Source organism: Frankliniella occidentalis, unplaced genomic scaffold, assembly GCF_000697945.3.
Source record: "Frankliniella occidentalis isolate FOCC.00 unplaced genomic scaffold, Focc_3.1 Scaffold44, whole genome shotgun sequence".
Lineage (NCBI taxonomy): Eukaryota > Metazoa > Arthropoda > Insecta > Thysanoptera > Thripidae > Frankliniella > Frankliniella occidentalis.
This window is the reverse complement of record NW_026267174.1, coordinates 977,724-988,699: the sequence shown is the minus strand read 5'-3', so window position 1 is coordinate 988,699 and position 10,976 is coordinate 977,724. Positions and strand designations below refer to the sequence as shown.

Sequence of the window (10,976 nt, the reverse complement as noted above, 5' to 3'; positions counted from 1 at the left end):
GGGTGGGCTGGCCCGGCCCGGCCCGCCCCGGCCATTTGGGGGCAGGGCGCCGGCAGGGACCCGGCAGGCGCGCCGGGGGGGCCGAGGGGTGCCGGGAGGGGTGCCGGAGGGTGCCGGAGGGGTGCCGGAGGGGTGCCGGAGGGGTGCCGGAGGGGTGCCGGAGGGTGCCGGAGGGGTGCCGGAGGGAGCAGCGCCGAGCTGGCCGAGCAGGCCCCGCAGGGCCCCGGAGGGACTCGCGCTCCTACTCGTCCTTGGTTGTAACGACGCCCTGGGCCTGGAGTGGGGGAGGAAGGAACTCCCCTGCTCGGTGTGGCGGCGGCTGGGTGCGGTGCGGTGGGCTGCGGCCTCCCCCTACTCCCCCTTCCCCCTTTCTCTCTCTCGCTCTCCATTTCCTTCTCTCTGTCGCTCTCTCGTGCCCTTCGCCGCAGGGCCCGGCGGCCCGGCCTGCTGGGCAAGCCCCCTCCCCCCTCGTTAGCGGCAATATTGTCGGAAACGCAACGAGCAAAGCGACTCCAAGCAGTCACCCCCTGCCCCGCCCCCGCCCCCGCCCCTGCCCCGACTGGACTCGGCGTCAAGCAATGAGCTGCTCATGGCACAGGGGCCATCCTTTGAGGGGCTCAGGCGGCCCCGGGCTCACGCCCCGCAGCGCCGCGTCCCCGCCGATGCCTCCTTGACTCCATCTCAAGAAGCGACCAGCTGGAAACTGAAAACTTTCAATGGGTTGCAAACGGACACACAAAATTCGGAATCTTTCACAAAACCATATTTTCTTTCAGTGAGCGAGAATGAAATTTCCTTGAGTTCCAAGACCCGGTCTTGGATCTTATAACGCCACTGGCATCCGCAAGACCGGATCTTGAAATGCAAAAGAGAATTTTCACCGTGTGGCTGATCTGCGAGATAAACCCTCCGCATTACGTTACCATATTACTACTAGTATTGGCTCGACTTACTGAGACGGATCGGGGCGGGCCGGGGTGGCGACAACAAGTAGTAATAATCTGATGTTATCCGGGCCCCGCGTCGCGCGGTGGGGCCGCGGCACGCGGTGCGCGGCGCCACGCTGCTGGCCGCTGCTGGCCTCTCCACCTCGTCCGCGCTGCCCCCAGGCCTTTCCGGCCGAGGCAGGGCAGGGCCGGGCCGGGCAGGGCAGACGGCTGGCTCCATCCTGTGATTGAAAACATGCCTTACCCCTCAACCTTTCCACCACCCCGTCGCTCTTTTTCTTTCTCTCTCACACACACACGCTCTCTCTCACTCTCTCGCTCGCACTCTCTCTTTCTTCCTTGCCCTCTCTACTCTCCCCGTTCCGCACACTTCTCGCTCGACCGTACGGACAGGGTGAGAACGTGCCGCGGCACGAACCACTTCAGCACGGACCCCAACCTGCGGTGTGGGCTGGTGTGTAGTATGCGTTGTTGTGTGTGTGTCTGTGAGTGTGAAAGGATGAGCGTGTGTGTGAGTTGACGTGGAGCCGAGCCTTTCGGTGATTTACGTACTCAATCACTTCAGCGTGGTTCCGCTGCCCTCGTTTCCCGCCCCCGGTGTCCGCCCCCTGCCCGCCCCCGGCCTGATGCTGTGCGCGGGGGGCGCGTGGAGGCGGTAGGCGGCCACCCCCGCGCCGCCGCCGCCGTCACCCTGCTCCTCGAACGTGTCCGTCCCGCCTCGTCCCGACTGACATGTGTTGACGCCACATCGTGTGCGCGGTGCGCGCGGCGTACGTGCCGCACGTACGCTACGTGCTCGCGGACGTAATGTTGCCCGGGGCCCGCGAGCACAGGCACCTCTACGGTTACGTGCTCCCGATCAATACAAATTGTGCTCAAGCCACCCCTGCCGCCGCCGTACCCCCTCCGCCGAGAGGAGGGGAGGCGGGGAGGGGGAAGCTGCGCGCGGTGGACCATGAGGGAAGGGGAGGGGGGGCCTCCCCCCGCCCAGCTGCGGCCAGGTGCGAGCCCTCAGCCCCTTGTCATAACTTTCCCCCGACTGCCGCGACATCATCTGCGACGCGCGAGGCCCGCGCCATTTGGACCCGTAGCTCTCTTACCACGACGACGGAGAAAACGAGGAGAATAAAAGGGGAATCCTTCTTCTTTATTTTCAGTCGCCTTGTTCTATGTTTCCTCCTCCCCCTGTTATTAGCGATTGTGGCGAGAGAAAAAGAACGGCACTGAAAGCACTCCAGTTGGTCGCGGTATAGTTCACGATACGCCCTCTGTTGCAGCGCACGAGCACGAACCTCTGGGCTGACTGGATGGGCGTGATCCACGGCTCGGAGATTGAGTACGTCTTTGGGCTACCGCTCAACATGAGCCTGCAGTACAACGCACGCGAGCGGGACCTCAGCCTGCGCATCACCCAGGCCTACGCCCGCTTCGCACTCACCGGGTAAGTAGTCTACGCGTGTTTGGTACAGTGAAGAGCACTGTCCCCCTGTTGAACTAGATTTTCGCCGACGTCCTAAAAAGTTCGTCCACTTCTTCTCAGATTCATGTTGGGTAAGGGCGCCTGCGAGACTGAGGGTAGGCCGCCCCGCAGTACACGCGTGCACTGCAGGCGAGATGTTGCCTACCTACTAGGCGCTCTGAGAACTTGTAGAGGCTGACCTTCGTTGGCGGTTCCGTAAACGGCGAATGACGGACTACCTACTTTCTGGATAATCCTTTGTTTAACTGTAGATTTTAGAAACGTGCAAAATACATGAGAACTAACTTGTATTTATGGATTAAGTTTGTCGAAGTCAAGCAGGGCAGTTCAGATTCAGAATGCAAATGTCTGTGTGTGTTGGTGACGGGACCGTGGTACATCCTTTCGCTCCGTTGTCCCCGCAGCAAACCCGTGATGGACGACGTGTACTGGCCGACGTATTCGCGCGAGAAGCAGGAGTACTTCATCTTCAACGCCGAGACGAGCGGCGTGGGCAAGGGGCCCCGAGCCAAGGCCTGCGCCTTCTGGAACGACTTCCTGCCGCGACTAAGGAACACCTCAGGTAAGCCACTACTTCTTGTGAGTTACAACCTAGGGGGGAAAAGATTTCTAAAATTCATTCCCCAAAATTTTAATTTTTAATGAAAATTAGTTACTTAAATCACAAAATTTATCGAAAAACACTAAATTACCAGTGAGGGATTAGGATAAATTCTCATCCGCCCCTGTTTTGAGGAGACTTCCTCCAAAGCTGAAGACTCCTTTCCATTAACATTGATTTTACCGTGAATGTGGACGCGTGTTGCAGCCGGTGACTCTTGCGACGGGGAGTCTCCGACGGCGATCGCCAACAACTCCTCGACGGGTGTGCTGAACGGCGGCGGCCCGCAGGTGCGCGGGGCGCGCTGGGCGGCCGAGCTGGCGGCGCTGGCGCTGCTGGCGCTGCTGCAGCTGTAGGCGAGCCCGTGCAAGGGCCCCGGGGAGGGCCCCAGGACGACGACGACGACGACGACGACACGCGACGGGCGCGGCGGGCAGGCCCGGCAGGGCGGCCACCAGGCCCCATAGGGCGCCGCCGCGCAGCTCCGCGCCACCCCAGGGCGTAGCACAACCCGCCGTACTCGACTCTGTATTGAAATGCCCAGGCCCCGGGCAGCGCGGCGGCCGCGGGCCGGCCTCGACCGCCTGCCCGGCGGACTCCTGTGCGTGGGCCTTTGTAAATGCGTCGACTCGCAAAACGCGGCCCGCGCTCTCTTTTTATACGTCACAAATTTTAAGTGTTTGTTAAGCAAAAAAAAAAAAAAGTAATTGATGTGTCTGTCATCTCTCTCACACTCTGTTGTCTGCCGGCCTGTTTTTCTCTCTTTGCCGCCGCCGCGTCCTCTAGCGGCACGCTCCCTACGTACTGCCTGTCTTTGTTATTAGCGAAATCTGTGTCGCTTCGTCGGTAGGCAGACAACACGTATTGTATCTTATGTTTAGTGAAGCTGGCTTCGGTCGCACCTCGCTGAGGCGGCAGGGCTGCTGAGCGTGGCAGTGATTACAACCCCTTTCGACTGACTCTACCTCTCGTGGCCACCTAGACCTCATTTCGATGCCTCACTCGCTGTTACGAGTTTACAAACCGATGTTTTTGCTGTCCAAAATAATCGCCCACCCTTCCCTGTGTTGCCCGGCGACGTCGCTGCTCGGGCAGCCCTCGGACAGAACAGTGCTCGGCTCAGGGACTGCTGGTCGAGGCTCTACCCGCCGGTCGATGCCGTCGGCCAACTGAACACTAGAGTGCCTATGTCTTTGGGTCCTAGTGTATTTCCATTTACTCCGCCAAAAACAAAGTAAACTGCCACATAGATCCGCCTTCTAGAACTGCAGCCGAGGCGAGGTACGATTGGTGCCATCTTAGAAGGCTGTGGGATGTTTTGTACTCTTATACTTGTCATGTTTTCTTGTCTCATTATTTCGCGGGGGGTCGGGCACCGCTGGCCCGTCATCTTAGAGCGCGGCAAGTGTGGGAAGTGTTTCAACGGGATCCTGGGTGGCTTCAAGCTCACCGGGCAGGCAGCCAGCCGGGCCCGACCCCCAATCCGATCTGGCCGGAAAGCAAAGAAGGCTGGAAATGCCCAGGAATAATTACGCTGGTCTGATTTCCGCTCAAGGAAAATGAAAGTGTCGATGTCGATGCGCCAGGGCGGGTATCGATTTGTTGTACAGACCAAGTGGTACGGCACACCTTTCTGCTGTCGCCCTGCTCGCTTTTCCGGGACCCTCTGATGATTGGCATGCTGGAGAGAAAGTGTGTCCAAGTAATACGCTCTAGTTTTTAAGCATAGTGTCTACCCTGTTCGCACAAGCAAGGGATCAAACTAAACGTCAAGACAGCCGCCTGTGTACCGCGCTCCCGGCCAGGTGAAAAGGAAACGGAAACTCTACGATGCCACGACATACGAACCCCGTATATACCCGTTGTGTGCCTGTCGCGCCGCGCGCTCGCGCGCATGCCGACAGGGCTACCAACCATGAAATTAATGACTGTGCCTATAAACTGTTCGCCTCATCGCCTCTCTCCTGTGGTGCATTGCGGTTGGCGACCCCGCCGGAAGAAGACAGTGCAAGTGTCATGCGAGCCGTGACCTCACACTCGTAACTAATTATTGTGATATAAGGTTTACTCGCGCACTGCTTGTGTAGACAAAACACTAACCCGCTACGGACAGGATGTGCGTACCATTTGCTGTTCCTCCTCTTCCTTCGTAGTTTTCCTGTACGTGTGCTGGATGTCATTGGCAAAACATATCATTTTTGCGATACATATCAAGAAAAGTTAAGTGCGACTTAAATTATATGCGTCTTATATGAGGTTATATTCTGTATTATATTTGTACCATAGCACAGTCTCCTTTAGTAATTGTAAAGGGCCAAGATGGGAATACTTAAGTTACAACCGACATTTTTTCTGAACGATGGGTTGAAAAGTCGGGCATTAATCTGAGGGAGGGGGGCGGGGGGACTTCCAACAAGCTGACTTTCATTCTGATTAGTCGACATGACTGGAAAATGAGTGGCATTAAAAGTAGGTCTATTGCTCTAGAGACTCAATGAACATATCATTTTTTTAAAACATAGGATTTTACGTTGTATTGACACTTTTTGTGAGGTGGCCACACTCTTTGATCTCTTTGCTCTGGTCTTCGGCCCGGTGAGCCTACCTCTTCCCTGTAGAGAATATAAAAGCCTACGTGACGGTCTAAGCCGTTCCTTTGCGCTACATATGTATAAAAGATACATATCAAAGTCAATACATATCATATTTCATGGGCAAGATACCTATAGCTGTACTATTGTACAAGTCACTTTCTCAGATGTGATCATCACTGCGATTTTTGTCGAGGTATTTCCTTGTTAGAATTAGGGAAGCGTGTGTGTGTGTGTTAGTTGGTGACCGTTTGTGCTTCAGTGTGTCCGAGTCCCGATCCACGTAGCTCTACGGAGGGCGGGGGAGGGAGAGGGGGCAGTCGATAGCGAGTGGGGAGGAAACCTTTCGTGATACAGTGTCAAAATGTGAAAAGAAAAAAAAAGAAAGATAGAAAATATGTTACTTGCCGGGAAACCTGCGTGCTTTGCTAGAGTCCCTCTTTTCGAGGCAGCACATGTTAATATTTTGGGGGTGAATACATTACCCCTCGGTTTGTCGGTTTGTCGATCAGAGAACGTGTGGCGGCGGCGCCACGCCCGTATCCGTGGGGAGTTAAGTGGGACCAAACTTGACGAAAGTGGGTGAAAACTGGGCGAAGGAAGGTTTTTTTATCACTCAGAATCAATGAATACTATCATCAAGAATCAGCCCAATATAATAAAAGGGTTGGACACTGACCGTGGCCACGACCCCCTCCCCTCTTAACGCTCGGTTTTGCACGTCACTCTGTCGACTGTCAGTCGTTCGTTTAAGTGACAGTTTCAAAAGTGAGTTTTTTGGTCTTTTTTTCTTTTTTTGTTTTGTTTTTTGTTTTTGTTTTTTTGCACCCCTTTCCGCCTCTGAGCTATGTGGATCGGGCCCCGGGCAGCCTGCCTCGCCTTGTAGTCTCTTACATGACGAAGCTTTCTCTGGTCTGGGCGTGAGCGTTGCGTAATGGTATAGACTTTAGGCCTAGTACAGTGCTCAGTATAGACAATCTTGTACCTGTAGGCCCCCGTAGCCTTAACGACCCACGCGTCCCAACCCAGCCCAGCCCCTGCAAAAAAACCCTTAATTTTGGGGTAAACATCAAAATTCCCACGAATTTCTCATGCCCGATATACGTGGTCGTTCCTAACTTTAATTTGTGTTCAACCTACACTTATGGACATTTATGTACCTCATCGTCAGGCGTAGGATCATTAAACACCCAAGACGACGGCTCAATGCGAACTTTAAAAACAATAATCGCGAAGGGACTAATGAAAGACCACGTTTCCACAACTGGCCTAAATTGACGTGATTGATTTCGCAATATTTCAACAATCCATAATAACGATCTGCGGGTGTGTATGACAGAAATTCCTCCATTATATATTTTTTCTATTTTTCGAGTTACCAAATCCCTTTGAGAGATACCAAAACTCTTTGAGAGGTAACGCCCCGCAGTGCGTGCCGCGGGTTCCGTGGGGCTGGGCGCGAGGCGCTTGGGCACGTAGAACATGGGGGCGCCCTAGTACCTCGTGTATGGGTGCGATAACACCTATATGCGTCTTTATTTCAAAGGCAAGATATTGTGAATCTGAAATACTATTTTTCAACTTTTGCACTCGTAATGATTATAATTGAATTAATTGAATGTAGATGGAGATGATTTTCTTTGCTTTGTACACTTTTTATGGTGAAATTATTATTGATGGATCAATAGGTAACGTTATCTTTTCAGCAAGCAGAGACACTGTCCTACGCGTAGAGTGACAACACTGTTTTATACCTGTCAATGTCTTATATGAATTGTCATGCAGCGTCTATAATTTTACAATCATACGATTGGCTAGTTTCACTATTTTATCCCATTAAATGAAAGGAGCGTTTCCTCTGCTGCCTCGCTTCAAGAGACGCTTCACGACGAAGACAAAAGCTAGCAGTGCAATAAATTTAGAATAAACTTCATGTCAAAAATGAGCAAAATGTGCTTCGTGTGTTCAGTCTGTATACCAAATACCTATCGTTTGTGCTTTAATGTGAAAAAAAGAAACTTACATATCATGAAATACATATCAATTGTATAGTGGCCTAAATAGAATAGCTTAATTTCTCCTTCCTGTCCGATCACTAAACAACACGTCGCGACACCGCCGCCGGCTCGTTTGTGTCGATAGCTCGATGCTCTGAAGAACGGCTGCCAGCTATCTAAAGAACAGACATCCCAGTCTGTATCTGAGAAAAATACCCGCGATCAGCGGTCCAGAGCACGGCTAGGCAGGCGCTATCACATCGGCTCACTTGTGTCGGGGGCGTTGGACCACAACAGCATCACTCTTGTCAAAATACTGCACCAGGTGGACCAGTATGAAGTGCCTCTAACCCGATAGGGCAGGGCGCAGAGAGGAGTCTGCAGAGAGGAGATAGAAGGCAGAGGAGACAAAGCTTGGACTAATAGAAGGCAATGGGAAGGGAGAGAAAAAGTAGGAAGGGAGGAAAATGCCGTTAGAAAGTCGGTTGACGTTTACCCTGGTGGGGCGCGGCGCTTCGAGATTGACATCTCCAGAACCAATTGGGGGGTGTAGCTGGCTAGACAGATAGATTCTTGGAACTGCGGCGCGAGGCGCGAAACGAGGCGACGATAAAGAATATAAGGTGGTATTTGAAAAGTGTGTAGACTAGATTCGTTTCATTTTCATATAAGTTTTAATATGGTTATGACATAAACGACATACTTTATCATTCGACTTCTTTTTTTTTTTCACAAAATCAGCCGGGCTCATAACAATGATTATGTACACACTGAGCACAGTCTTGAGCGGGCATTACGGGCATCGATCCGATATCACAGGCTGGAAATCCTTAAGTCTACATCCTGCCTCAGCGCACGGAGGCGCCACTGGGACTCCCACCGACCGGCTAGCGGCGGTGAGGCTCTATTTGGCAAACAATTGGAAAACAACGAATATTTCGGCCGCCCGAAAAGCGAGCGCGACTACTTCTTACGAACTATCGCCAAATACGTCTTAAAAACTACAACAAAGTTCAGTACAAGTAAACAAAAGTAAATCGATCGGTCAATGATGGCGGTGCGCCGACCCCGCGGCCGGCGCAACTGCATAGTTGCGCCAAATGCTGAGCGAAATCACCACAACTTTAGCTAGAAAGTGTGGATTCGACAACATTATGATGATACGGCCGGGCTGGCATCTGGGGCTCTCGGACGCACCCAGCGACAAAGCGGCCGCTGCGTGGCGGTGCCGTCAAGAAACTATCGATTGGCGGCTGGTACATGAAGTCCCATTCTGACTAGACTAGTGAACCGTTTGGCAACGTGTGTGGGGGGCCCCGGCCCGTCCCTCGGGTACGGCGGCCAGCGCTGCATTGGAGGGTTGGCGGGCGGGGGGCAGCGCGCCATCGGCTGGGGCGATGCGGCGGGGCTGGGCAGCCGCGCCTCACCGCAGGCCTGCTGGCCTGCTGGCCTGCTGGCCTGCTGGGCCACAAAAGCGCAGGGTGGCAAAGGTCGGGGACCTCATCGGGACCGCAGCGTTGGGGCTCGTCCACTTAGCCGTAGCAGGCCACGCCGCTGCTGCCGTAGTAACCGTGGGTCGCTGCAAGGAGGAGGGGAGGGTGAGGTTAGATCTCCGCGAAGAAAAAACAAAACAAGTGACGGACAAGCGAATGGGGAGATACTTACAGCAGAGGCCGGGGTAGTTGGAGGAGGGCTTGGTGCCGTACAGGGGGCAGGCGGGCGCGCCGATCTGGTAGGGGGCGTAGCCCGCGACGTTGCCGCCGGGGCCGTAGTTGCAGACGTACACCTTGGTGAAGCCGCGGCTCTGGTCGTGGTAGTAGGCGTAGCCGCAGCCGACCAGGTGCGAGTCGCCCCAGATGAGCTGCGAGTAGTGGCCGGTGGCAGAGCTGGTGGAACGGAAGCTGTAGCCGCGCACCTCGTTGAACCAGTTGGTGATCTGCTTGGCGAACTCGGGGGTGGCGCCCAGGGCGTTGGGACGGGGGTAGGTCCAGGAGGTGGCGATGTTCTGGCCCACGTAGAAGCGCGCTGGAGAGAGAGAAAGAGAGAGATACGTGAGTCAGAGTCGAGAGTGCTAAACGGCCGCCGCGCCGCGGGGCCTCCGCGCCGCACCGCTATCGACTCGGATCGATAAGTCGCCCGCGACTTCCCGGCCGCCGCGCGGCCGCAGCGCGCTAAACAGACGGCCGATTAAGAGTCGCTCCGCGGAACCGCGCGCCCGATTTGAGAGAAGTTTGTGTGTAAAGGTTGCGAGGTTGTGTCGCGATACTTACAGACATGGCGGGAGTGGTCGTGGCCGGGGAGGCAGGAGTCGGCCCAGCGCTGCGCCACGGCCGCTAGCTCATCGTCCCAGGTCTGAAAGACACGATCAAAATATCGTTAGTTTTATGCAAATTATTCGAGCGTTTGGATTGTTTTATTCTGCCGCTGCGCACTACTCACCATCTCCATCATGTTGGCGGCGCCGGGCTGGCCGGCCACTCGGCCGAGGGCGACGCTCTGCCGCAGCCGGTTGTGGGTGTCGAGGATCACCTGCTTGTCCTGGCAGCTCACCCCGCGGCTGATGAGGCGCTTGCCGCCCTGCGTGCAGGCCGCCACCACGGCCACCACGCTCACCGCCACACACGCCCACAGGGCCACGCGTCGAGCGGTCATCGTCATGTTCTGCAAGGAGCAAAGTTGGTCGTCAGCAAAGGGCTGATGGCTCAGGAGGTCAACGTGACCGGCTGGCCGTCGGCTGCCGACGAGTACCCACCTGATGCGAGAGGTAATATCCACGCTGGGCTGAAGTAGCGAACGAGGAGGCACTCGGTCCGGTTGAACTTGCGCACTGTATCACTCAAACACGAAACCTGCTGCAGCACTGACACACTGTTTCGCGATGATGGTGAAGATAGCCGTCAAGTTCGGTTTCCGCACAATTGTTGTTTTTTGCACTTTCACACTTTTTTGTAGTTTTTTCTCTACTGTTTCAGAGGTCTGCAACCGACGGTCTCGGAAAAGGCAAATGCAAGCAAAGCTGCTGCTGTCGCCTGTCCGACTGTGCCGCGGTGTGCTGCCCAACTGATGACCGTCCCAGCCTCCGGAGTGTTCTTATACCTCGTGGGCCGGCGGCCGGGCGCGGCGGGGCGCGGGGCGCGCGGGGGGCGGGCGGCGGTTCTCGGTCCCACACGGTCCCCAGCCCCACAGGACGGGTGCCGGCCGGGCTCACGCGCGGGCTCACGCTGTCCAGAGTCTGATTGTGAGGTGTGAGCTAAAGTAATTCCTTGGAAATTGAAGTGCCAAGTCTTAGCTTGAACTTACAAGGATATGACGAATTTCGACGTCTGCTTAGAACTCGCCTTACATGTGTTATAATGAAAT

General features: G+C 55.0%; 2 protein-coding genes across 2 annotated transcripts in view; one reads left to right on the top strand and one right to left on the bottom strand.

Annotated features, from left to right (window-relative positions):
- LOC113212246 (acetylcholinesterase) overlaps positions 1-7,685 on the top strand; it is a gene marked incomplete in the record, with an annotated part of 21,561 nt that extends 13,876 nt beyond the window's left edge. Inside the window, 3 exon segments of the mRNA XM_052266909.1 lie at positions 2,225-2,388; positions 2,832-2,989; positions 3,236-7,685. Of these exon segments, the coding sequence (XP_052122869.1) occupies positions 2,225-2,388; positions 2,832-2,989; positions 3,236-3,384 (471 nt within the window).
- Positions 7,686-8,267: 582 nt separating this feature from the next.
- LOC113212281 (venom allergen 5) lies at positions 8,268-10,675 on the bottom strand. The gene is made up of 5 exons (XM_026430912.2): positions 10,369-10,675; positions 10,056-10,277; positions 9,887-9,968; positions 9,282-9,641; positions 8,268-9,195 (listed from the first exon to the last, which is right to left on the bottom strand). The coding sequence occupies exons 2-5, from the start codon at positions 10,272-10,274 to the stop codon at positions 9,149-9,151; spliced, it is 708 nt and encodes a 235-aa protein (XP_026286697.1). The 5' UTR covers positions 10,275-10,277; positions 10,369-10,675; the 3' UTR covers positions 8,268-9,148.
- Positions 10,676-10,976: the final 301 nt, after the last annotated feature.

Coding starts and splice junctions, on each gene's coding strand:
- LOC113212281 (XM_026430912.2), bottom strand. CDS start 10,274: ATGACGATGACCGCTCGACGCGTGGCCCTGTGGGCGTGTGTGGCGGTG. Junction 9,969..10,055: donor CCGCCAACATGATGGAGATG/GTGAGTAGTGCG, acceptor CGTGTCTTTCAG/ACCTGGGACGATGAGCTAGC. Junction 9,196..9,281: donor CAACTACCCCGGCCTCTGCT/GTAAGTATCTCC, acceptor TCCTCCTTGCAG/CGACCCACGGTTACTACGGC.